The sequence below is a fragment of the Halichoerus grypus genome, chromosome X (genome assembly GCF_964656455.1).
Source record: "Halichoerus grypus chromosome X, mHalGry1.hap1.1, whole genome shotgun sequence".
Lineage (NCBI taxonomy): Eukaryota > Metazoa > Chordata > Mammalia > Carnivora > Phocidae > Halichoerus > Halichoerus grypus.
Genome location: NC_135727.1, coordinates 111,926,697 through 111,952,864, shown reverse-complemented (window position 1 = coordinate 111,952,864; position 26,168 = coordinate 111,926,697). Strand labels below are relative to the sequence as shown.

At 42.1% G+C, this 26,168-nt stretch overlaps 1 protein-coding gene across 1 annotated transcript in view; it reads right to left on the bottom strand.

The window, feature by feature from the left end:
- PCYT1B (phosphate cytidylyltransferase 1B, choline) overlaps positions 1-25,694 on the bottom strand; it is a 139,755-nt gene extending 114,061 nt beyond the window's left edge. The window contains exon 1 of the mRNA XM_078064723.1: positions 25,338-25,694. Coding sequence (XP_077920849.1) covers positions 25,338-25,409 — 72 coding nt within the window. The 5' untranslated portion in view covers positions 25,410-25,694. The remainder of the gene's footprint in view (positions 1-25,337) is intronic.
- Between the last annotated feature and the right edge of the window lie 474 nt (positions 25,695-26,168).

The following is a 26,168-nucleotide window of genomic DNA, read 5'->3' as shown; positions in this document are numbered from 1 at the left end:
GGTAACTGATTTTATTAAGCACTGGTACAGTGCTAAGTACCTTTACCCAGATTTTGTTTAATATTCATTGGAACCCAAAGAAGTCGATCCTATTATTATCCCCATTTCACAGGTGAGGAAATTGCAATTTAGAGTAATTGCCCAGGGCCTCAAACTCATAAGCAGAGTTGTGGGGATTGGAAGGATTTGCAGGGGACATGGGGCAGGAGCTGGGATGTAGCAGGTGTAGTAGTGTAGAAAAAGCACCTTGGTAGGAGTCCTCTTAAGTCCCTGGGCTTCTAGATCTTTCATTTTAATCTATAGCAGTGGTTTTCATCCAAGTTTGGTCCAGGACCAGCAGCAGCAACATCAGCATCAGCTGGGAGCTTGTTAAAAATGCAAATTATTGGCCCCTCAAGACCTGATTCTGTAGGTCTCGGGTGGGGCCAGCAATTGCATTTCTAACAAGTTCCCCGTGGGTGATACTCATGCTGCAGGTCCAAGGACCATACTTTGAAAGCCAGTAGTCCAAAGGATGGGACAAAAATATTGCCCTGCCTCCCTCACAGAATTTGGGAGATCAAATAAGTATCATGTGAAAGCACTTTGTAAATTAGAATGTGGTATACTAATATAATGGGCTTCATTTTCATTATTCCTCAAATAAGCAAAGACAGCTAGCCTTAAAAGAAAAAAAAAAATGGATTCTGCAGCCTAGATTTACAGTTTGACAGTTACAGATCCTGGCACTTTAAATGAGAATGACGTCACTTGACGTCACCGTTATTACCTATGCTTAAAGAGAGCTCCAATAATGCAAGAATTCCAGTGACACTGGGTCATCTGAAAAGGGGGCGTCCTACCCACTTCCTACCCTTTCCTGCCTGCCCTGTCTGCCCTCCTGGAAACACAAAACACCTGGAGCTGCAAGTTTAGCTCTAATAAGTCCTTCAGCTTGGAAGAACGAAACCTCGCAATACTTTTAGGAGGCCCTTTCCCACCATGCTGGGTGATATGGGTGTGATATTGCTCATCTAATCTCAGTATTGCTTTGCCTTACAGCGGCAGTTCTCAAAGTGTGCTCCCCAAAGGAGTAGGAAGAGCAGCCCTGGGGACTTGTCAGAAATTCTTACTCTCCACCCCAGATCTACTGAATCAGAAAACTCAGGGGCGCCTGGGTGGCTCAGTCGTTAAGCGTCTGCCTTCGGCTCAGGTCATGATCCCAGGGTCCTGGGATCGAGCCCCGCGTCGGGCTCCCTGCTCTGCGGGAAGCCTGCTTCTCCCTCTCCTGCTCCCCCTGCTTGTGTTCCCTCTCTCGCTGTGTCTCTCTCTGTCAAATAAATAAATAAAATCTTTAAAAAAAAAAAAAAAGAAAACTCAGGCAGTGGAGACCAGGAATCTGGGTTTCAATAAAATCTCCAGGTTTTGGAGGCATGCTGCTATATGCTAAAGTTTGAGAACCGCTGTCTAGAGCCACACGGTCCCACTGGAAAGCCCTTAACCCTGTAACTCCCGCAGGGTTCTGGGCCACTGAGCTGCCAGCTTGGTTCCTAATTGGTCCTCTAATTCCTTCTCTAGAATGGGAGGCTCACCTGTTCACCTGCCTATTTAGCCGAGTCCTGGTGTCTAGCGGGGTCCTTGTGGGAGTTATTTTAACTTGGGGGCTTCCTAATGCTATTAAGGTGATTAGCTGAGAATGACCAGTTAATTCCACAGTATGGAATTAAATATCCCATAACCCTCTAGGGGTTATGCTGAGGGGAAGGGGATGACTATCAAGGGATAACAGAAGGGAGGTTATTGGGATGATGGAATTGTTCCCTATCCTGATATGGTAATGCTTACACAAATCTATACACGTGTTAACACTCTTAAAAACTCCATGCAAGATATTTGTCAGTACATGCTAACAGCCTTTAGAACGTTCATGCCCTTTGACCTAGGAATTCCGCTTGGGAATTTATCCCCAAAGAAATACTCAGAGAAGCACATGAATAATTGTGTACAAAGACGCTTAATGCAGAATTATAACAGGCAAAAAATTTTTACAAATTACAGCAATAAGAGTAATGGTTAAAACGAAACACATTCATATAGTATTACACCGGCATTAGCGGTCATGTTTTCGAAGAAAGTCTAATGCTATGGGAACATGGGAACATTATGTCAGACGGAAAAAGCATGCCACAGAATATGATACCAAAAAATGACCCCAATTATGGGCTATGTACATGCTTAGAAAAAAGTACTGGAGGGAAATACACCAAGATGTTAATAGTAGCATCTTTAAACTGTGGGATTATGGGTGATTTTTGCTTTTGTTTTCCTATGTTCCCATCTATAGCAAGTATTTAAAAGATGAGTATATATTACCTGTATAGTCAGGAAAAAAGGGATGAAGGGCTGGGGATGGGGTCGTGGTGAGGCAGACAGACGTTAGCACATGAGCACATACGAAGAGGCAGGGGCTCAGTGAGAGGAAACGAGACTGCTGAGAGGGCCAGACAGAGCTGGAGGAGCCCTCTTCCCAGTTAGTAGAAGTGGAGGGAATGTGTTGGAGGCAGGCTGTTCAGAAAATCTCCAGGGAGCATTTGGGGACAGGGTTCCTGAGTCTTGTACCCTGTGTAAGCAGGGCATGGCTTTGGTGAGAACTTGTCAGATCAGCGATGCCCCTCACAAGCACGCTCGTCTTTATTTCTACCATTTATCTGGTACCCCTTACCTTCTTAGCACTATGCTCGGTACTTATCATGGGCTGCTTGTAAACAGCACAACACCTCATCAGATAGGAATAGTGGCCCCCCCTTTGCAGACGAGGAACCCAAGCCATAGCGATCTTCCTATCAGCTTGGAAGAGACCTACAAATGACATTCTTCTTCCTGCCAGTGTTCATCACTTCAACAACATCCAATTGTCGAAAACACCATTGCTAAAGAACTAAAATTCTCTCTTCAGAGCACAAGCTGTCTGAGCCCGATCCCCCCAGGCCTCATCATGGGTGACAACCACCAGCAATGGCGTCTCTCTGTCCCAGGGCTTTCTCTGGCCCTGGGAGACCCCCCCCCCCACCAACAGCACCAGGGAGGCAGGGCTGAGGGGCCAGAAAATCAGCAGCCCACATCCCTAAGAGCTCTCGACCAGGAGTGACAGGAGTGAAAGTATAAACACCCCAGTGCTCTCGGCCCTCAGGTGGAAGGACTGAATCCTGTGCTGTACACGGACTCCCAGGGATCCCCAGTGAAATTAAGTTCCAGCTGCCACTGTGCTAGCTGGCTTGACCATACACCCTCCATTGCCTGCCTTCCTTCCCTTGTCTCCCTTGCCCACACTCTTGTGGCTGTGGCCTGGGCTCATTTCCCAAAGGAACTACTTGAACTTGAATCTTTGTCTCAGGATCTGCTTCTGGGAGATCTCCAATTAAGACTATTTCAGTGCCTCATCGTAAAGTGTCAATATCTGTTTCTTATGGCAAAATATATTTTATATCCTCATATGGATACAAATGAGCCATAACATCATATGTAAATGTCTGTTAGCCTATTTTTTAAAGTAGGCATTACACTTAAGCTTTCTCTTCTTTAAAAATACCTTTTTCTTCCCTTTTATTTTCTAATCTTTAGTCATCCTGCTAGAAATTTTATATCCAGTGTATAAAGATGTTAGCTCAACCCGTATTGGGAATTTTACATTATTTAGTTACAGTTTGTACCCTTACATATATGATACTGCTCTTAATATCTATCAAGAATGCCATATGTAAAACCTCCTCCCTTCCAAATCCTTCCTCCTTACCATCAATCCTGTCTCCACTATTTCTTCCACCTTTCCTTTTTCTTTCTCATTCATTTTTTTCTCATTGCCTCAGATATAACCAAATAACATAGTAATCACAAAGCAAGAAAGGAAATTGAAAAAGCAAGGTAAAGTTGCAGAACTTAGGGTTTCCCGGAAACCATTATTACCTTCTATGGAATTTTGTTACTTTTATGGTTCTATTTTGAGCTACTTCCCCAGTTTTCCACATGTGGCTTATGGTTTGGGCATAAAACCTGAAATAATCCAGAAAGAAAATTCCACCATACTAAATAATGAAACCCATGCATAAATCCTCTTCACCTACTTCAGGAAAATTATGGTAATAAAAATGTTTTCCAGTGTAAAGCATTTCACCTCTCACTTGGTACTTTTACACATTGAATTGAATCATAATAACACTCCAAGATGGACAGGTTTTAATACTGAAAATTTTCAAATGGGCAAACAAAATCAGAGAGGTTAAGTGTCTTGAGTAAGGTCACACAGTAAGGGGCCAAACTATCACTTGAATCCAGGTCTCTTGAATCAGAGTTCAACCCTGTTTTCCACCAAACTACACTGCCTCACTTTTCGATCTAGTTATATTTGCTTTGTTAACAAGGCTGCTGGGCTAACTCATGCATATTTCATCATCCCAAACAGCCCCTTCACCGCTTTTCTATTGAATTCGTGTAACATGAAGCACTCTTCATTTATATTCATTCAGTTAATTCCCTGTCTCCAAAACCATGGACCTGGACTCACTGTAGGTGCTTGCATTTACTTAGGAGAGAAAAATAAACATGGATGCATTGCCTGATTCACCAGTGGGTCAAGAGCCAGGCTGATACAGATTCATGACCTATACAATCCATTAGGGAAAAAAATAATAGACATAATAAGTAGTCAGAACTTCAAAACTTATTTTTTTTTAAAAGATTTTATGTATTTATTTGAAAGAGAGTGAGTGAGAGAAAGCACGAGCGAGGGAAGAGGCAGAGGGAGAGGGAGAAGCAGACTCCCCACTGAGCAGGAAGCCTGATTCGGGGCTCGATCCCAGGACTCCGGGATCATGACCTGAGCCGAAGGCAGCCGCTTAACCTACTGAGCCACCCAGGCACCCCTGGAGCTCCATTTCTTAGCATTCAAAGACAGCATGTCACAATGGTTGTGCCTGTGTTTGAGAAGGTCCTAAAAGAGGTAAGTTATTTTTACCTACATGAGATGTATTTATCTAAATGCTGATGATAAAATCAGTTATAAGTATAGTACATTTGGTTTTGCTCTAGCAAAACAGATAGGATAGCAGCTTTTTGCATAAATTAAAGTTGCCCTTAGCTGGAATAAATCATTCTTATTGACATTAACAGCTGTGTAGTCAGTAAAGAATTATTGTTGCTATTACTTGGTGGTATTTATAAACACTTTTATTTTCTAAGTGCTTTACAATCACTTATTGTCTAATTAATATCTAATCATCTGTTTACAAGTAATAATCACACATGTAGCGCAGTTTAATCAAAACTCCAAATGCAGCCGCCATCATACTCAAGAATATTGTGTAAATTTTGGTCTCTCCTTGATGGGGTTTGGGTCCAGACATATGGCTGAAACAGATACAACAGGGAAAAAAATGAATAAAGATTCCTCACTTGGATTTGAGCATAATTTATATTCACAATTTTTGCATGCCAAACATATTATTCGAATGTCACTGGATAAGTAAAAATATAGGTAATTTTCACCACTTAATGGCTCAATTACACATAGAAATTTTTAATTTAAGCCACAAAATTGGATGATAGTTTATAATGTTCAAGGGCAGACACTGACTTAACATTGGAAGCGTTAGTCACAATCACCATTTCAGTGATTATCATGGAAAAGATCAAATTTAACAAAGGTGGCTCGGGAACCATTGAGGTTAATCTAATGCAGGTTTGTCTAGACCAAGCTATGGTCAGTACAAACACCTGCCAGACGTAATTACCTACTGCAATCCCCTGTCAGTCTCCCCAAGTGTTATTCTCTAAGTAATTATGGGAACCATGGAAGAATTGTTTTAAGCAGGTGAAGGATATGCTGTTTTCCCATAAATTTTCCTACAAGTAGAATCGCTGAGTCAGGGTACTTGCATTTTCAAAGCTTTTTTTTTTTTAAGATTTTATTTATTTATTTGACAGAGAGAGGGAACACAAGCAGGGGAGTGGGAGAGGGAGAAGTAGGCTTCCCGCTGAGCAGGGAGCCCAATGCGGGGCTCCATCCCAGGATCCTGGGATCATAACCTGAGCTGAAGGCAAATGCTTAACGACTGAGCCACCCAGGCACCCCTCAAGGCTTTTTGTACATGTTTTTTGATACTATTATCAAACTGTCTTCCAGGACAGTTGACTAAATTTACACTTCTTCTGATACTCCTAAAGAGCTGTCTTTCTTGGCTATTCATAGGCTGAAACCAGTTTCCTTCCTTCTAGTTTTGCCACCAGGCAGTTTCTCAACACAGCAGCAAATAGGGCAGGGTTCTGAGGACTGTCCCCGGGCCTTGCAAATGTGCTACAAACATGCTTGACGGGCATGTGAGTTAGCAAAGCCATCTGAGGCCAGGATGGATAAATCCACTCACAAGTAAATCATCATTACAATACTTGGACTTTTTACTAACTGATTTTGAACAGCATGGACTCAAGAGTGAAATCTTCATCTTGTAAAACCTGCACCCAGAATCTTTGAATGCCCAAAGAGAGATTTGGTCTGGGGGCACCTGACTGGCTCCGTCGGTGGAGAGTGAGCCTCTTGATCTTGGGGTTATGAGTTTGAGCCCCACATTGGGTGTAGAGATTACTTAAAATCTTCAAAAAAGAGAGATTTGGTTTCATCTTCTGTATTAGTTTCCTATCGCTGCTTGTAACAGTTGACCACAAATGTCGTGGCTTGAAACAACACAGATACATTATCTTAGTTCTGGGGGTCAGAAGTCTGAGATGGGTCTCAGTGGACTAAAATCCATGTATCAGCAAGACCGCGTTTCTTCTGGAGGCTCCAGCGGAAAGTCCATTCCCTTGCCTCCTCCAGCTGCTAGAGCTGCCCGCATTCCTTGGCTCACAGCCCTCCCTTCCGTCTCCCAAGCCAGTAACTGCATCACTGCAACCTCTGCTTCAACAGTCACATCTCTCTCTCCCCTGCCTGCTCCTTTCACTTAGAAGGACCTTGTGATTACACTGGGCATTTGGATAATCCGGGATAATCTCCTGCATCTCAAGATCTTTAACTTCATCACATCTGCAAAATCCCTTTTGCCGTGTCAAGTAAGATAGTTACAGGTTCCCAGGTTCTAGGAATTAAGATGTAGACCTCTCTGGGGGGCCATTCTTCTGCCTACCACACGTTCCTTAGCATCAGCTGGACCAGGTATCTCACCTCCATATATTGGAACAGTACATTGCCTGTAATTTTAAAACATTCATTTGTAAAACCCTGCTTTGTGTCAGGCACAGGTGCTCTGCCAGCTTTGCAGGTAAGAATCCGTGCATAGAGAGGTTAAGTAATTTGCCTAAGGTCACAGAGCTTGGCAGAGCTGAGTTTCAAACTCACGCCTATTGGACTTCAAAGCCCCTGTTCATCGTATGCCGCGTCTGTAGCTCAACATTTCCCATGCTCTGCTCACTTTGCTCTCTTTGGATAGCCTTCATGTTGAAAGCTTTTCACTTAGTTTGCCATTTAATGATACAACCTAGCTAGATAAAACCTTTTATTAAGCCCCTACAAATCTCATATTTGACTCATTCAGTAGGTGCCAGGGGAGGATGTCATCAGGAAACACTCATTCAAGATGATGTCTCCACATGCTCTAATAAATCTTCCCAAAAGTAGTATCAGGTGGGTTCTTCCTCCAGAATACAGACAGGAGTGGACTCACCAGGTCATCTTCTCTGTGGGTGAAATGTTAATCTCTGAATAATATCAGGTGGTGCCAGTGAGAAACGAGCTTTCCAACAGCCTACCAGTATATCCACTATCTTATTCTTGAAAAAAGAGAGCCTGACACTTTAGGGGTCTCATTTCATGTCTTAATCAAGTTTCTCACCCTCTCTGCTTCACTTCGCAAAATTCTCAGCCTTGGCTGCACATGACAATCACCTGGGGAGCTTTCAAAACCACAGAAGCCTGGTCCCCACTCCCCAGAGATTCTGCCCTTATCAGCCTGGGCTGCAGGATCAGGACTTCTAAAAATACAGAACCAAAAAAAAGTTGAGAACCACAGAGACAAAGTTAAGCAGAGATGATGAGAGACTTTATTAAAACATAGGTTTGGGGGCGCCTGGGTGGCTCAGTCGCTTAAGCATCTGACTCTTGATTTTGGCCCAGGTCATGATCTTAAGGTTGTGAGATTGACACCCGTGTTGGGCTCTGTGCTCAGTGGGGAGTCTGCTTCTCTCCCTCTCCCACTCCTTCTGCCCCTCTCCCCACTTGCGCTCTCTCTAAAATAAATAAATACATCTTTAAAAAAGACATAGATTTTGACCCTCAACTATTAGTCTCTCTTTTTTTCCAAGAATTGTCTATTTTGTTTGCATCGAAAGAAATAAACCCTATTAGTTCCTGTATCCCAAGAAGGCGGCTATGTAAAAACATTCAATATGTCCAAAAGCAATCATATTAAAGATTTATTTATTTATTTTTAGAGAGAGAGAGCGTGCATGAGCAGGAGGAGAGGGAGAGGGAGAGAATCTCTAGCAGACTCCCCACTGAGCGTAGAGCCCGACGCTGGCTGGATCCCACAACCCTGAGATTATGACCTGAGCTGAAAGCAAGAGTTGGACACTCAACTGACTGAGCCACCCAGGCACCCCCAAAAGCAATCATTTTAAACACCTACTCTAAGTGCCAGGTGAGGGGCTCTGTGGAATGACTCAGTAATGGGTCTTGACAGTAACTATATACAGTCAATGTGCTTCCACAGAAGCCCATTCTTGCAACAAGAATAAATACTCTTCAGTAAGTAAGTAAGCAAGCATGAGATAAGAACACTTCCAAAGAAAAATAATCCTTTATTTCTGCAAAGTAGCCTGGATAACTGCAGCACACTACTCAACTGTGGGAATCCAAAAGCAATAAAACCATCCGCATTAAACCATGGCAGTCCTTAGCAATATATTAATACTATCATTGCTCAAGACATTTTTGGAATAACTCTTCTGAAATTTTCATCGTGGCAATTTTATAAGGCGACTTATGAAAATCAGTTTTTGGAGTGGTAGAGCATGCAGCTCTTGATCTCCAGGTTGTGAGTTTGAGCCCCACATTGGGTGTAGAGATTACATAAAAATAAAATCTTAAAAATAAGAAAATCAATTTTTATATAATCAAATCAGTATTTTTTTTGATCCAAAGAGGTATTAACCAGATTTCCAGATTTACCATTCACCTATCAAACTATCAGTTGGCTTTAGGTTGTTTCAAAAATATTGGAAATAACCCTCGAGGATGATTGTGTCCTCTGTTGACATCCAGCAAGAACAGAAAGGTGACCTACTCTGGCAAGAAATTCCTGAAGAGCTAGAGATCTTAAGTGAGGAAGGTGGTCCCAAGGCTCTAAGGTCAGTTCTTTAGAGCAGAGGTTCTCATATTTCAATGTGCATAAGAATCACCCAGAGAATTAGTTAAACTAGTTTCCCAGGCCATGTTCCCAGAGATTCTAATTCAGCAGGCCAGGAAGGCCCATCAACTTGATTTTCTCTCCAGCTGGTATAGGTGCTGCCTGAGGCCCACACTTTGAGTAACACTATTGTAGAGCAAAACTGAAGATAAAAATACTGATGTGAATATATAAGTTTTATTATCCTTTTTTCAGAAAGGACAGAAATTGTCAAAAGGACTCAGGAGTCAACTTGGAGAGACTCTAGTCAGCCAAAGATGAAATGTTTACACATCAGTAAGGATGAGAACTGCAGTGGATTGAGATCCATCAAATATGTTTAAATCTACCTGTTCAGGGGCACCTGGGTGGCTCAGACAGTTAAGGGACCGAATCTTGATTTCAGCTCAGGTCATGATCTCGGGGTTTTGAGATCAAGCCCTGTGTTGGGCTCTGTGCTCAGCGCAAAATCTGCTTGTTCTTCTCCCTCCACCCCCCCAAAATAAATAAATAAATCTTTTAAAAAAAATAAATCTACCCATTCATAATACTATTGAACAAAATCCCAAACAAACCAAAACCTCAATTGTCTGCATTGTTGAATGCAAGAGATTACATGCATTATTTGGAAAACTGGAAGTCAGAGGGAAAGAATCAGGCATCTATCTTACTTCTTTTTAAAAAGATTTTATTTATTTACTTGACAGAGAGACAGCAAGAGAGGGAACACAAGCAGGGAGAATGGGAGAGGGAGAAGCAGGCCTCCCTGCGAGCAGGGAGCCCAACGCGGGGCTCGATCCCAGCACCGGGGAATCATGACCTAAGCCGAAGGCAGACACTTAATGACTGAGCCACTCAGGCGCCCCTCTTACCTTTTCTATTCAAACGTACTTCTAAGTGACCAAGTAGTAAGGAGAAGTGTATCATCTTAGAATGAGTAATGAAGGTAATAAAGAACATCATGGATGGGACTCTCCCTATTTGATAAGCCCTAATGAATGACTGGATCTAGGTACTGAGCATCAACAACGGCCAACATGACAAAAAGACAAGCAACCACAAATATTATATACGCCTGAGAGAAAGAAGTCCATATACCACCCATCAAATAGTTTGTCAAGCAAACAGAACCTGGCTTCGATCACCCCTCTTTTTTTTTTTTTTTTTAGATTTTATTTATTTATGACAGAGAGAGACACAGCGAGAGAGGGAACACAAGCACGGGGAGTGGGAGAGGGAGAAGCAGGCTTCCCGCCGAGCTGGGAGCCCGATGCGGGGCTCAATCCCAGGACCCTGGGATCATGACCTGAGCAGAAGGCAGATGCCCAACGACTGAGCCACCCAGGCGCCCCTCGATCACCCCTCTTGATCTGAGACCAATTTATGGGAAATTCAGAAGGGATAAAGGAGTAGCTTAACATCACAGGGATGCAATCAGCAAAATCCAGATTATAGGAAGCTCTATCAGACAAACTTAGTTTCTGCAACCAAAAAATTGCAAGAAACCTATGGACTAGATGAAATCTAAAAGACAGTAATCACAGCAATGTGATGTATACCCCATATTATTAGGATCCTAATCCAAAACACTGTAAAAAAATTACAACATGTATGAAACAATTAGAAATTTGACCAGTTTCAGGACGCCTGGGTGGCTCAGTTGGTTAAGCGTCCAACTCTTGGTTTCGGCTCAGGTCATGATCTCAGGGTAGAGAAATTGAGCGTCGCGTGGGGCTCTGCACTGAGCACAGCATCTGCTTGAGATTCTCTGCCTCTCCTTCTGCACCTCCCCCCACTTGCATGCACACTCTCTCTAAAATAATAAAATAAATAAAATCTTTTAAAAAAAAGGAAATCTGAACAGTTTCTGGATGCCATAAAAGAATTATTATTAAACGTTTCAGGTGTAATGATATCTTGTTTATGTTTCTTTAAACTTTATTTTAGAAATATACAGTGAAGGGGCACCTGGGTGGCTCAGTCAGTTAAGTGTCTGCCTTCAGCTCAGGTCATGATCCCAGGTTCCTGGGATCAAGCCCCACGTCAGGCTCCCTGCAAGGAGCCTGCTTCTTCTTTAAAAAAAGAAAAAAGAAAAAAGAAATATACAGTGAAGTATCTGCAGATGAAGTATACTGTGTGGGTGTGGGGAGTGGTTAGGGCTCTAGATGAGTGGTTCTCAACTGGGTGGAACTTGGTCTTCCAATGTACATTTGGCAATGTCTGGAGTCATTTTTGGTTGTCGCATCTTGGGGGTGGGGTGATGCTGCAGTCATCTACTGCTAAGCTTCCTACAGTGCACAGAATCAGCCCTCCACTGTGGGGAACTGGCTCTGCCCTGACAACCTGACAACCTGACAACCTTGAATGTGTCCACATAGCTCACATTGGCAAAGACTTGAACTGCAGCTCATCTGAGTGTTGGCAGAATGTCCTGTGATCTTCTTAGAATGTGAGAGGCAGGAGGCCTGTTAGGGGTTGTTTGGAGGCCACCTCCCACTTGCCTCCCTATCTCCACTATGAGATTTTAATGAGACAGTTTCTTTTTTTTTTAAGATTTTTAAATTTATTTTGGAAAGAGAGAGAGAGTGCACAGGGGGAAGGGGCAGAGGGAGAGAGGAATCTTCAGCAGGCTCCATGCCCAGCACAGAGCCCAACACGGGGCTCGATCCCATGACCCTGAGATCATGACCTGAGCTGAAAACAAGAGCTGGATTCTTAACTGACTGAGCCATCCAGGTGCCCCTCATGAGGTAGTTTCTAATCGCCTCTTGGGTTCTGTTGCGGTATGGGGCTTCCTGCCCTGCCCCCCTCTGTATAGCACTGCAGAGGAGAAAACCAGTTAGTTGCCATCTACACTGCACTCCTCAGCAACAGGAGTCTAGAGGTCATCTGGCCTCTTTTGTTTTAGTGCTGTCCTTGGTGTGTGGGACAAGGACTACGGGCTGGCACCAATGGCTACATGTCTTTCACTAAGTAAGTAATAAATTGTCTGAATCCAAAAGCAATTTAATATACTTTTACCGGTCAAATCAGCCAGAACTCAGTTTTGGTCTTGCCTTGCCTTGTGTGTGTACTGGATGCACATAATACACAGAACAATTATCCAGCCCCAAATGTCAATAATGCCAAGGCTGAAAAGTGCTACAGGCAACAATATTGGTCCTGAGTTGATCGTTGTTGAAGCTACATGACGAGTACGTGAACAGCAGAAATGGGAAGACACCGTTTTGTCTAATTTTGCATATGTTTGAAACTATCCCTAATAAAAGCTGTATTTTTAATGTTTTAAATTTTTTAAAGTAGGCTCCACACCCAACGTGGGGCTTGAACTCACGACCCCAAGATCAGGAGTTGCATGCTCTACCAACTGAGCCAGCCAGGCACCCCAAAAGCTGTGTATTTTTTCAAAAGGTAAAAAAAGAAGAGAGAGAGAGAGAGAGAGAGGGAAAGAAACCATAAGAGACTCTTAATGATAGAGAACAAACTGAGGGTTGATGGAGTGAGGCGGGTGGGGGGATGAGGTAAATGGGTGATGGGTATTAAGGAGGGTACTTGTTGTGATGAACCCTGGATGTTATAGTAGGTGATGAATCACTAAATTCTACTCCTGAAAGCAATATTGCACTGTATGTTAACTAACTAGAATTTAAGTAAAAATTTAAAATAAATAGATAAACTAAAAAAAAAGGTCACCTTGCTTTATTAGATGTCTAACACTTGAACTGCTTATAATGAAGCAATATGCAAATAGGCACAAATTTGCCATCAGACTTCTAGTTCCACCACTAAATTACAAACTGCGTGTTCTTAAGCAAATTACCTAACCTCTTTAAACCTCAGTTTCCTCACCAATAAAATAAGGCTAATTATGCCCCTGAGGGTTTCGTAGGGATTAAATATAAGTATTTAGCTGAGTGTTTTACCTAAATACGTTTATTAGACATCCTTTGTTCTTTTTGTTTGCTACTCTTCAATACAGAAATGCAAAGAGCCCTTCTTGTCACCTGGACAAGTTTCTTTTCAAATAATTCCCTGGAAAATGTAAATGGTCCTGGTATAAAATGTTTGGTTCAAAGGGCTTAAAACAACAAACTCTAGAGGGACCCTGGAGGGATGGGGAGTATGAAGGAATGTATGTAGTTAATTTGTTAGTTCTTTTTTTAAGATTTTATTTATTTATTTCAGAGAGAGTGAGAGCATGCGCGCAGGCGAGTGAGGGGGGGCAGAGGGAGAGGGAGAGAATCTCAAGCAGACTCCGCACGGAGCGCAGAGCATGACTTTGCGCTTGATCTCACAACCCCGAGATCATGACCTGAGCCGAAGTCACAGGTCACCCGACGCTTGGGCTCCTGGGTGGCTCAGTTGTTGAGTGTCTGCCTTCGGCTCAGGTCATGATCCCAGGGTCCTGGGATCGAGCCCCACATCGGGCTCCCAGCTCCGAGAGAAGCCTGCTTCTCCCTCTCGCACTCCCCCTGCTTGTGTTCCCTCTCTCGCTGTGTCTCTCTCTGTCAAATAAATAAATAAAATCTTAAAAAAAAAAAAATAGTCAGACGCTTAACCGACTGAGCCACCCAGGCACCCCAATTCATTAGTTCTTAATCCCAGGGTCATTTTGCCCCACAGAGGACATTTAACAATGTCTGGAAACATTTTTGTTTGTTAAGACTTGGGTGGGGCACTTCTACTAGCATATACTGGTTAGAGACCAGGGATGCCGCTAAACATTCCACTATATGCACAAGATTGCTCCCCACGACGAAGAATTATCTGGCCCCAAATATCATTAGTACCAAGGTTGAGAAACCCTGGGCTAAAGTGACCAAAACTCCTTGATGAAGCTTTTCCTAGATAATTAACTTTACCTTTCTTTGTTCTTCTTATCCAACACATACAGGTTATTAAAGGCATGCTCAGGAGAAATCATTCAAAATGTGATTACTCTAGCTCTGTGGCCCTAATTTGTTATTCATTTCTTTATGAGAAAAAAAATCTGAGTAGTGTTCTGATTTTATTGCCTTTGAGTTTCAAATAGCAAACTTGAAGCATGCACTGATTACCTTCTTAATTAATAGGCTGTGAAGGCAGGGCATCACTTTATTAACTAGTGGGAAGGATGTACCACCTCTTAACAGCTTAGTAGTTTTTATTCCCAACTGTGACGCCAATGGGGGAGGATTGGGATGAAGGGGATTCAGACATTGCTCCCAAAACAGATATATTTTTCTTGTTAAAATAGTTCATCTTAGTTTCAATGACACCTGCCTACCATGTCATTATTAAATAGAAAATATTATGGGTAATTTGCCCCCCATCCCATATCCCCCCCTTTTTTTAAAGATTTTATTTATTTATTTGACAGAGACACAGCGAGAGAGGGAACACAAGCAGGGGGAGTGTGAGAGGGAGAAGCAGGCTTCCCACGGAGCAGGGAGCCCGATGCGGGGCTCGATCCCAGGACCCTGGGATCATGACCTGAGCCAAAGGCAGACGCTTAATGACTGAGCCACCCAGGCGCCCCCCACATCCCCCTTTTAAAGTCAAGATACTTGGGGCACCTGGCTGTCTCAGTCGGTAGAGCATGTGACTCTTGATCATGGGTCGTGAGTTCGAGCCCCACATTGGGTGTAGAGATTATTAAATAATAATAAAAATAATAATAAACTCAAGATACTTGACATCAAGACCACAAAGCCATAGGTAAATGGTGGTAACTGTGTTCAACTGGCAAACAATAGCAAGGCCATTTCTGTGAGATGTGTTGTGTGTTTCATGGAGCAATGGGGCAAAAATGTTTGAGAAGACAAAAAGTGGGGGAAAAAATCTATACAGGTGGTAGAATGGCTTAAGGATCAATGAGGTAGCTCCTTTTATTTTATCGCTCCCTCAACCCACTCTACCCCTTCTGTGAAAACTACCCCACCCCACAGCCCAGGGAATTGGGTTGGGACACCTGATTAAGAAGCCAAGCCATGGCCATGATTCAGTGGTTTCCCAGATCCTCAGATTCCCTCTTTCAGGAATTAGAACTAAGAGATGGAGACTGAGTAGGTCAGGGGATTAAAGTAAATATGTCTGCAAAGAACCCTTTCTGAGGTCTCCTCAAGCTGCTCTGGTTCCTTTCCTTGCTGAGACCTGCTTTTCAGCTTTCTGTGGATTCTATTAGATAGGCCTTTGCATTCCCCCCAATGAGAAAGCTAGCTTAGGGTGCCTGGGTGGCTCAGTCTGTTAAGTGTCTGCCTTTGGCTCAGGTAGTGATCCCGGGATCCTGGGATCGAGTCCCACATCGGGCTCCCTGCTCAGCGGGGAGTCTGCTTCTCCCTCTCCCTCTACCCCTCCCCCCTGCTCATGTGCTTGCTCTCACTCTCACTCTCTAAAATAAATAAAATCTTTTTTTTTTTAAAGAAAAAGCTAACTTAGTGGGTACTGTTCCTTGCACCCCAGCAATCTCTGTCTGAGACAGACGTGCACACATCTCCACCAAGAGATGAGACTAACAGGAGAAATGAAGCCAAGGGCTACTAGGGAAAGGCCACCTAACAGCCATTTATGCTTCATGCCTAGGACCATCAAGGGATGACACTCCTTCCAGAGACCAGCTCACAGTAAATTCACCTTCTCATAAAACTTCTAGTTCTAGATGTACCACACTTTTGATACTTTCATATACAAACTTGCAACTCCTTTGGTGTTATGATATCACATCATTATCTCATAATGTTATGTAATTCTCATTTGTGACCTTGATTTTGTTTCTCATATTGTTAATTAACCCATCAACCGGACTTGGGAAGATCAGTTCATACCTCCTGGGTCCCTCCACTTTCTTACATCATCCTGAACCCACTTAGACAGGCTTCTGCCTCCAGCACTCTACTAAAACTGAGTTATGTTTCTGTGTAAGTGTTTCTTAGCTGCACAGGAGGGTCTTTTAGAGCAGTGGTTCTTTTCTTGGGGAGATTTTGTGCCCTCCCCCGAGAGGGATTTTGCAGTGTCTGGACAGTTTTTTTAAATATTTTATTTTTTAAATAATCTCTATACCTAGGATGGGTCTCGAACTTAAAACCCTGAGATCAAGAGTCACATGCTCTACGGACTGAGCCAACCAGGCACCCCCGGACAGTTTTGATTGTCAGAACTTGGGGGCGCTACTGACGTCTGGTGGGTAGAGCCCAGGGATGTTGCTAAGCATGCTATAGTGCACAGTAAAGCCCCCCACAACAAAGATCATCCCGCTCAAAATGTCCATAATGCCAAGGTTGAGAAACCTTGCTTTAAGGCAAAGATGGGTCTTTGCAACAAATAACACAATTCAAAATGGGGAAAGGATTTCAATAGACATTTCTCCAAAGAAGATACACAAATGACCAATAAACAGGTGAAAAAATGCTAAACCTCATTAGTCATTACGGAAATACAAATCAAAACCACAATGAGATACCACGTCACACCCACTAGGATGGTTATGATTTTGAAAATGGAAAATAACAAGTGTTGGTGGGGATGTGGAGAAACTGGAACCCTCATACATGGCTGGTGGGAATGTTACACGGTGCAGTCTCTTTGGAAAACAGTTTGATAGTTCCTCAAAAAGTTAAAAATAGAAGGGTGCCTGGGTGGCTCAGTCAGTTAAACATCCAACTTGTGATTTTGACTCAGGTCATGATCTCATGGGTCGTGAGCTTGAGCTCCGTGCTCAGCGGGGAGTCTTGCTTCAGATTCTCTTTCCCTCTGCTCCTTCTCTCTCCTTCTCTCTCTCTCTCAAATAAATAAATTTTAAAAATCTTTTTTAAGAAAGTTAAAAATAGAGTTACCATTTGACCCAACAATTCCACACCTAGGTGTATACCCAAGAGAATTGAAAACATATGTTCATAGGGTGCCTGGATGGTGCATTCAGTTAAGCATCTGACTCTTGATTTCAGCTCAGGTCTTGATCTCAGCATTGTGATATCGAGCCCCACATTGGGCTCTACACTCAGTGGGGAGTCTGCTTGAGATTCTCTCTCTCCCTCCACCCCTCCCCACCGTGCTCGTGCATGTGCACTCTCTTTCTCAAATAAATAAATAAATCTTCTTTAAAAAAGGAAATTCATGTTCATAAAAATCTTGTATGCAAATGTCATAAGCATTATTCATACTAACCAAGAAATGGAAACAACCCAAATGTCCACTGCTTGATCAATGGAGAAACAAATAGTGGTCTATCCATACAATGGGATATTATTTGGCCATAAAAAGGGATGAAATACAGAAACACACTACAACATGCATGAACCTTGAAAAGATAAACTAAGTGAAAGAAACCAGACACAAAAGACCACATATTGTATGATTTCACATCTGTGAAATGTCTGGAACAGGCAAATCCACATAAGAGAAAGTACATTAGTGGTTGCCTGGTGCTAGGGATATTGAGGGGCCTGGGGAGGGACTGCTAATGAGTACAGTTTTTTGGGGGGATGATGAAAATCTTAAAATTAAACTGTGTGGAAGTTTGTATAACCCTGTGAATATACTAAAAAAACAATGAATTATACCCTTTACGATGTGGATTATATCTTTATAAGAATGGCTCTTGGGGCCCCTGGGTGGCTCAGTTGGTTAAGCATCTGCCTTCGGCTCAGGTCACAATCCCAGTGTCCTGGGATTGAGCCTTGCATTGGGCTCCCTGCTCAGCGGGGAGCCTGCTTCTCCCTCTCCCTCTGCCTGCCACTCCCCCTGCTTGTGCTCTCTCTGTGTGTCAAATAGATAAAATCCTTAAAATAAAAAAAAAACAAATAAAAGAATGTCTCTTTGAATCTCCTGAGTGCCTATCACAAAGGATGTGCTCATTAAATAATGCAGTACCCCTGAAGCATGGAAGACAAACACAAAAAAGATGTCCTTCCTGCTCTGGTTACTATTGTTTTTAACCTTTTCTGTCTAGAGAATAGGAGTGATTCCCTTAAACAACCTCTAAGTTAACCGACCTGCAGAAATAACCAGGGCTCTCCATTTCCCTCAGGGTCCTAAGAGCACTCTGAATGCTTCTGTCTAGTAATAAGTTACTCTTGAAAAAGCCTGGGTATTTTAGCTCTGAACAGTTGAGTTTTACATTTTCCAAGAGTTAACTGAACTTTCCCCCAAACCTATTTATGCCCATTGTGACTGCAATTTAATTTAATGTTACATAAACTGATAAAAATGATGCAAAAAAGAGTTATTTTTAAGAAACTAAATTGTTTTGGGTGCCTGGGTGGCTCAGTTGGTTAAGCGGCTGCCTTCAGCTCAGGTCATGATCCCAGGGTCCTGGGATCGAGTCCCACATCGGGCTCCCTGCTCGGCAGAGAGCCTGCTTCTCCCTCTCCCTCTGCCTGCCTCTCTGCCTACTTGTGCTCTCTCTAGCTCTGTCAAATAAATAAATAAAATCCTTGAAAAAAAAAGAAACTAAATTGTTTTGAAAGGATAAACAGCTGTGTAGCTTTTAAAAATTGCTGTTGAATTAGGTGAGGGTAAGACAACTGTAAAAGATAGGGAACAAAATCCCCCCCAAATCTAGGATTCTATACTCAGTGTTTTGAAAATATCTTGAGTTTTCACTTCATTTAGAATAAATCAAAAATAGAAATCATAGATATTGCATATGTGTATGCTTAATGAAAAAAGACAACACAGAGTTCTAATCAGTGGTCCAATTAAATGATTGGCCAATTAATAATATACCTATTTTAAGTTTAAGCAAAATATTTAATGTATTAATCATTTTTTCAAACAAGTCTTTATTAGAAACATTTTGTTTTTCAGTTAACTAACCTACTGGTCCCCACTGTAAGTGGTAAGAAGACTTCTACTGTGCTTTCTGGTAATTATAACTCTCCTACTTTGTATAACGGAGAAAACCCTACAAAGCTCTTTTATTAATTCTCCATTTTTGTACTGAATTCCTTGTGCAATATTTACAAAAGTCCTTCAATTGCCATCTTAAGGAAAGGTATAGTAGCTGCATGGAGAAGAATTGATGGGACAGATTTGTGGACAAGTCTTACCCATCTCTCTTGGAGGCTGATCCAGCTCTGCACATCTCTGGGGAAGCTGAGGAAGAATGGTAGAGAGGGAGTCTGTCACCTCTGGTATCTCTGAGAGATCCCACCTGGCCTTCAGATATCACAAACCTACAGCAGCCCTAGGATTCTGACAGGATTTGGGGTGGAGAGCCCTGTAAACAGTGATCACTACATCTCTGTTGCGGGTGTTAATGATAAAGTCACTCAGTGTAGAGGCTGGAGTCAAGCTGAAGTCAGTCCACCCAACAATGATGCATGCCTCAGAGGCTGGGTTGAAATTCATTCATTCTCCTGGACAACCTAGAGTTGCCTTTAGATGAACAAACTCAGGATTTTCTCTGGGCAAGGAGGATACAGAGTAAACAGGGATTTAACTTCCTTTCACTCATTCAACAAACATTTACTAAGCATCTACAGTACATCAGGAGCCATGCATCCAAGATGAATGTGATAGTCTGCACTCTCAAAGAATATGTAGAACAAGAATATATAGGTAGGCCAAGCACTTAATGATTGATTTTTTTTTTTAATAAATAGGATGGTACTATTAAAATCTAATCATATCGTCTTTGCTTTCAAAAAATTAACATTTAAATTCTTCTGTACTTTTAAGACTTAATGGAATAGAAGAAGACAGATTTGAAGCAGATATTATTTTTCTTTTCATCCTGAGTCTTACTTTCCATTGTTTTTCCTTTCTCTTCTCTTTCCATGTGTGTATCTGTGTGTACATGTGTGCATGCATGTATGTGTGTGCGTGTGAGAGAGAGAGAAGGAGAGAGAAAATTTCTAGTTCATGAAAAAGTCAGAGAACTTTACAATGCCCAAACAGAGGCACCTGGCTGGCTCAGTCGGTAGAACATGCGACTCTTGATCTCGGGGTTATGAGTTCAAGCTCCACGTTGGGCATAGAGATTACTTTTAAAAAAATAAAAATTTTAAAAATTTTAAAAAATGAGGGGCGCCTGGGTGGCTCAGTCGTTAAGCGTCTGCCTTCCACTCAGGTCATGATCCTAGGGTCCTGGGATCGAGCCCCGCATCAGGCTCCCTGCTCAGTGGGAAGCCTGCTTCTCCCTCTCCCACTCCCCCTGCTTGTGTTCCCTCTCTCACTGTGTCTCTCTCTGTCAAATAAATAAATAAAATCTTAAAAAAAATTTTTTTTAAATGAAATGCTGTAATACCTGGGCGAGATTGAAATAAAGAGTATGTTCTCACATTGTAAGTCCTCATTGCAAGAATGGGGCAAGATTAATTTTATGCCAGTTCTTGTATATCCTTTGCTCCCTGACATGTGAGAGCTAGCTCCAACTCGCTGAGAATAAAGGACAAAAATAAGAGAGACCAGTAAGATTCCTTTTTCTTCCCATAGTTTCCAGTACTGGGAAGACCAGAAGAACCCCAGTTTCAGCAGACACAGGTATCACCTCTCACTCTGCATCTTTTTGTGTGCTAATTGAGCCATTCTGGTGAGCTGTAAGATTTCCAGGATGCCCAATAGTCAAAGCCAGCTTCGAGGACCCCAGTGGGTGGGCATGTATTGTTTAGGGAAAGAGATTAGTGTCCTCTAGAAGCCCAGATTCAATTGGAGCAGGCATGGAGCTTGTCACTACCTATCAATTTTCAGGGTGAGAACTATCAGCAGAGCAGTCCATGGTGGTGATTATACATCTGTTGACTGGAGTAAACAGGACGTGGGACCCTTGGATCAGTCTACCGTATAGTTTCCAAAGGAGACAAAGACTGTGTTGAGTTAGCTGCAAGTTGTGCAAATACATGCCTGTTGCTGTAACGTGAAGGAATTACAGATGGAGGAGAGGAAAGAAGCTCTAATTGTGTTTTGGAACAAAAAGTAAAAACGTATTATCTACTTTCCCTTAATGCCTTTAAAAGATGCTCAGATAGGGCGCCTGGTTGGCTCAGATGGTTAAGCGTCTGCCTTTGGCTCAGGTCATGATCCCAGCGTACTGGGATCAAGTCCCGCATTGGGCTCCCTGCTCCTTGGGAGCCTGCTTCTCCCTCTGCCTCTCTCTCTCTCTCTGTCTCTCATGAATAAATAAATAAAATCTTAAAAAAAAATAAAAGATGCTCAGATATCTAAACTTCAGAAATTTGGCGTGTTCCAAATTGTTTAATTCCTTCCAAAGAAAGACTACATATTCAATCTACATTCATATTGTTTCAATTATTTTTTTTCTTTCTTTGCTTAGGGCTTACACACTAGAAATTTTCCTCACCGAAGACAAGGAAGTGACAAATCATATTCTTTGGAGCTTACCGCTAAACTGAGGCATTGAGTTGTGTCTTTGCTGAAAAGGAATCCACCTTTGGTAGGACCACTTCAAGCAAGCTGCAAGAATCCACCTCAGCTAAAGATTTAGAAATTCAAGCGTCATTCTTCTCTAAGTAACGCAAAAGCCTCTTCTTCTATTACCTAGAAACAGGACGGTACCTGGCAAATGTGCTCCACTTAGTATTTAAGAACTGATGGGCCTACGCGATGACTGGTGCCCTGGGAAGGTAGCTCTCCCTGCTAGAAGAGCTGACAGATCTGGTTCTAAATCCTCAGGCAAGAGTGCACTGAGCCCCCACCCCCATCCCCACCCCCAAATGCCTGGAAATCATCTTTCCTTACAAATAGGAAGCCCTTATCTCCCAATGAAGACTGGTAAAGGGGAAAGAAGAAATGAGAGAGTTTTCATTTTGATCCATGAATTCTCTATAGAAAATCGGAGTTCACCCCAATGAGTGACATCTTGAAAGAACTGTCTGTCAGTCAATCAACAGATATTTATCGAACCCCTCATGTGTTCCAGACTCTATGAGGGGCCCACCGGAGCACTCCTTCCAGGGTATCCTGGGATAGAGTGGAAGAAGCAAGGGTTTTAGAATTAGATCTTGAGCTCATAAAATTTTTATTGTGATAGTATTTTATGCTACTAATTTCCTTAATGACCCAACGGAAGAGAGGAAGGTAAATCAGTAGTATAAAATGATTTTACATAGAATTTAGAAATAGCAGAAGGTTTGCCAGAAAGAACTAGGCTAACCATATTACTTCCTACCAGGGCACCTTAGGGGATCCTGTTTTAATGAATAAATAAAAATGATGTGTAATTATCATATCAATTGCTTGCATCTAACTGAGTGCTTCTGGAGTTATTTGATGGTGCTTAAAAATCTTTGGTCTCTGAAGTGCATTTAATGTCTCCTTGACTCTTATCTATATTATTAATTTGCAGATCAAAATTAACTTGGTGCTATGCAAATGAGGAGACTTCCAATGGATGAAATTTTACTGTAAAATATTAAATCCTTATTAATTATAACAGAACTGCAATATATTTTGAGGACGTGTCAACATACCGAAAAGACGACACTACAACTTAAAACAGTATTATCCAATAGAACTTTCTGCAGTGGTGTAATATTCTAGCTGCCCAAATAACACAGCCACTAGTTAGTTGCATGTGACTACTGAGCACTTGAAATGTGGCTAGTACCACTGAGGAACTAAAATTTAAATTTTATTTAATTTGAACGAATTAAAATTTAAATTGAAACAGCCATATGCAGTTAGTGGCTACCTTATTTGACAGTGCAGGCGTAAAGAGAAAGTGAAAATGGATTCCAAGACCCTGAATTCCAGCTGTACTGTACCCTTATTAACTTGGGCATTTTACTTAAATTTTGTGTGTTTCAATTTTCTCACTTGAAAATGAGAACGTAAATAATATCTACCTCACAGGATTTGGAGTAAGAGGAATTGAGATGTATTCAGGCATTCTCCGATTTCCAAATAAGTGTCAATCAAGTACCAAAGTTAAATATGTGGAAAATGAATAACCAGCTCTCTCATTTAAAGGGAGTTTGCATTCCTAGGGAGCTCATAAATATTATTAAATTCAGGATTATCCTCACTGTTCAGATAAAATATTTAATTACAATGTTTATAACTATTGGCTGGTAAGCAGTACCATTAGCTTGGGGGTATCAGTGTATGGTGCACAAAAGCGGTAGGAATCAGAAAGTTAAATTTATAAAGTTGAGGTCAGCTTGTGTATGTAAAGTACATTGAGAACCAAAAAGGGTGATTAAAATGTCAACGCAATCATTTCTTTGTTATTGTTACAATTAACATCTTGATTGCCCAAGGAGGTTAAATAAACCCAGCTCATTTAACAGGTACAAATTAGCAGAAGAGGTAGGTAGTTAGGAGCTTAAGCACTTTTGTTGGACGTAATCACATGAAATAAGGTACATAAAGTACTTACTACAGGGCATGTCACCTACTAAGGACTAAAAATTGCAGCCACTATTTTTTTTAAAGATTTCATTTGTAAGTAGTCTCTACACCCAACATGGAACTCGAACTCACAACCCTGAGATCAAGAGTCACATGCTCTACTGACTGAGCCAGCCACGTGACCCCAAATTGCAGCCATTATTATAGTAAGTGATGCTCTTGGGAGACCCATGAGATGAGAAGGCTTTGGTTATTTTTCAATTCACAAAAGGTATGGGAGAACAGAGTGATTATTTGCACAGATTTAATTCTACATGACAGGACATAGAAAGATCAACTCAACTTTTAATATCCATAGCAGTCAAGAACTGAATCTAGTTGTTTTGATACCATTTCAAATCTATTTTTAGAATGAGGCATGAAAGAATGAATAAATGAATGACTAAAATGCCTCCTGATTCCCCCATTTACTCAACAAAATGAGCTGGTAAAACTCATGAGTCCTCAACATATACATTTTTCTGGGGCACCTGGGTGGCTCAGTCGTTAAGCGTCTGCCTTCGGCTCAGGTCATGATCCCAGGGTCCTGGGATCGAGCCACGCATCGAGCTCCCTGCTCCACGGGAAGCCTGCTTCTCCCACTCCCCCTGCTTGTATTCCCTCTCTCACTGCGTCTCTCTCTGTCAAATAAATAAATAAAATCTTTTTTATATATATATATACATTTTTCCAAATCAGAGACAATACTGAGATGAATGGGGAAGGGACCAGCTGGGGGAAATGGTCTACCAGTCACGTTGCTCAAGCTCCTGTGGCTGTGGGCCCAGACTACTTTGTGAGGCATGTGGTGCTTTAACCAGCCATCCACAGGCACTCTAAAGGGCATGGGGAGGTTTTGAAAGAGTGCTGAAACAGGAAAGAGCAGAGCTGATGTCCTGAGACCTGAGAAACCACTTTCAGGGGTGTGGCGGGAAACCAGCTTTACTGTGAGGCAGAAACATATCATTGCCAGGAAGCTTCCCCTGGCCCTAATCTCTTCTTCACATCATCTGAAATCTTCTTACTATTTCATCCGACCACCTAAACTTTTTCTATCTAGAACTCATTTGGTTTAACAAGGCTCCACTAAAATGCACATTCCCCTGGGCACTCCCCCACCCCCAAAATAAAAGACCATATGTGGTGGTCTCACTTCTGTCATAATTGCATTCCAAGAAATTCAGAAATAGGTGTCAGGCTTTTGTGACTTTTCTAATAGGAAAATTTCTCATTTTATAGGATAATGACTGCTTGGTTAAAACATTTCTCCAGAGCCCTCAGGCTCCCACAGCATCATTCTTTGCCTTGAACCACCTACATTTCCTCAGACTGATTTGACTTTTTTTTAAGAAAGAGAATCTGTTCCTGTCATCTAATTCTATCCAGGGAGCTTGCATACTCAGTCAGGGGATAAAGAAAGATGAGTCACAATTTTTCTTTTTTATCACCTTAAGATGGAGAGGATACTATTTCCATTTTGAGTGTGATTATATTAATTAGCACAGGTCCATTACACTCACAGATACCTATGACTTCCCTTTTTGGACCAACTTTGATATTCAGAGGCAAAAATCACTAAGAAAGCATGTACGTTACCGTTACCTTGCGCCAGAATGTGGGAGTGCCATTGTCCCGGACGTCCCCTTCTGTGGTGCTTTCCTGGTGGCCCACCATGTCTGCTCCTGATCTCCTTTCCCTGTTATCTAGAGGTCCTCTCTTCCCTTTGGAGTTCTTTTGAGTCACAGGGTGAAACTGTCCTTCTCTGGATTTACCGGAGCACTTGACCAAAGGTTAAGCTTGAAGACACGCTCAGAGGAGCTAGTCTTGTCCCAGTGATTGAATAAGCAGAGATCCAAGGTGCTGGGTGTTCTTGCTTTATTTACCACCGGCCTCCCCTTGTCCTCTCTGGGCTCTTGTTCACTGACAACGGCTGTGCTCTGGACTGGCTCTCTGATGGCCTGTGATGTGGGGAACAAGCAGGTTGTGGAGGAAGCTGCCCTCGTGAAAAAGGCCATTGTTTAATCTACCCGGTCCCTCCCTGGAGCTATGGCAACAAATTCCGTTGGTGAATTAACTATGTCATTGTGTGCCGGCTCAACTGATTATGCTCCTGGAATGACAAACATGTTCTCTCTTTTTTTCAAGATAAAAAGTAGTCAAGACCTTGAAGTGTTAATATACAACTCAGCACTTTCTTTAAAGAGGAGAATACAGATAGAGAAAAATTGGATTCTAATAAACATTTTCTTTTCCAAGGAGCTATTCTAAGCGCCACTGATAAATGGACTTGTGCATTTTAACCATGTAGAATCGTCCCAGTTTCTGTTAAGGTTATTTCCCCTCGAATAACATTGTGTGTTAAAAGGACTCTTTAAATATGCATGTGCTAGGGCTTTTCCGAGAAAAGGATTCTTTTTAAATCTGGCTGCAGCA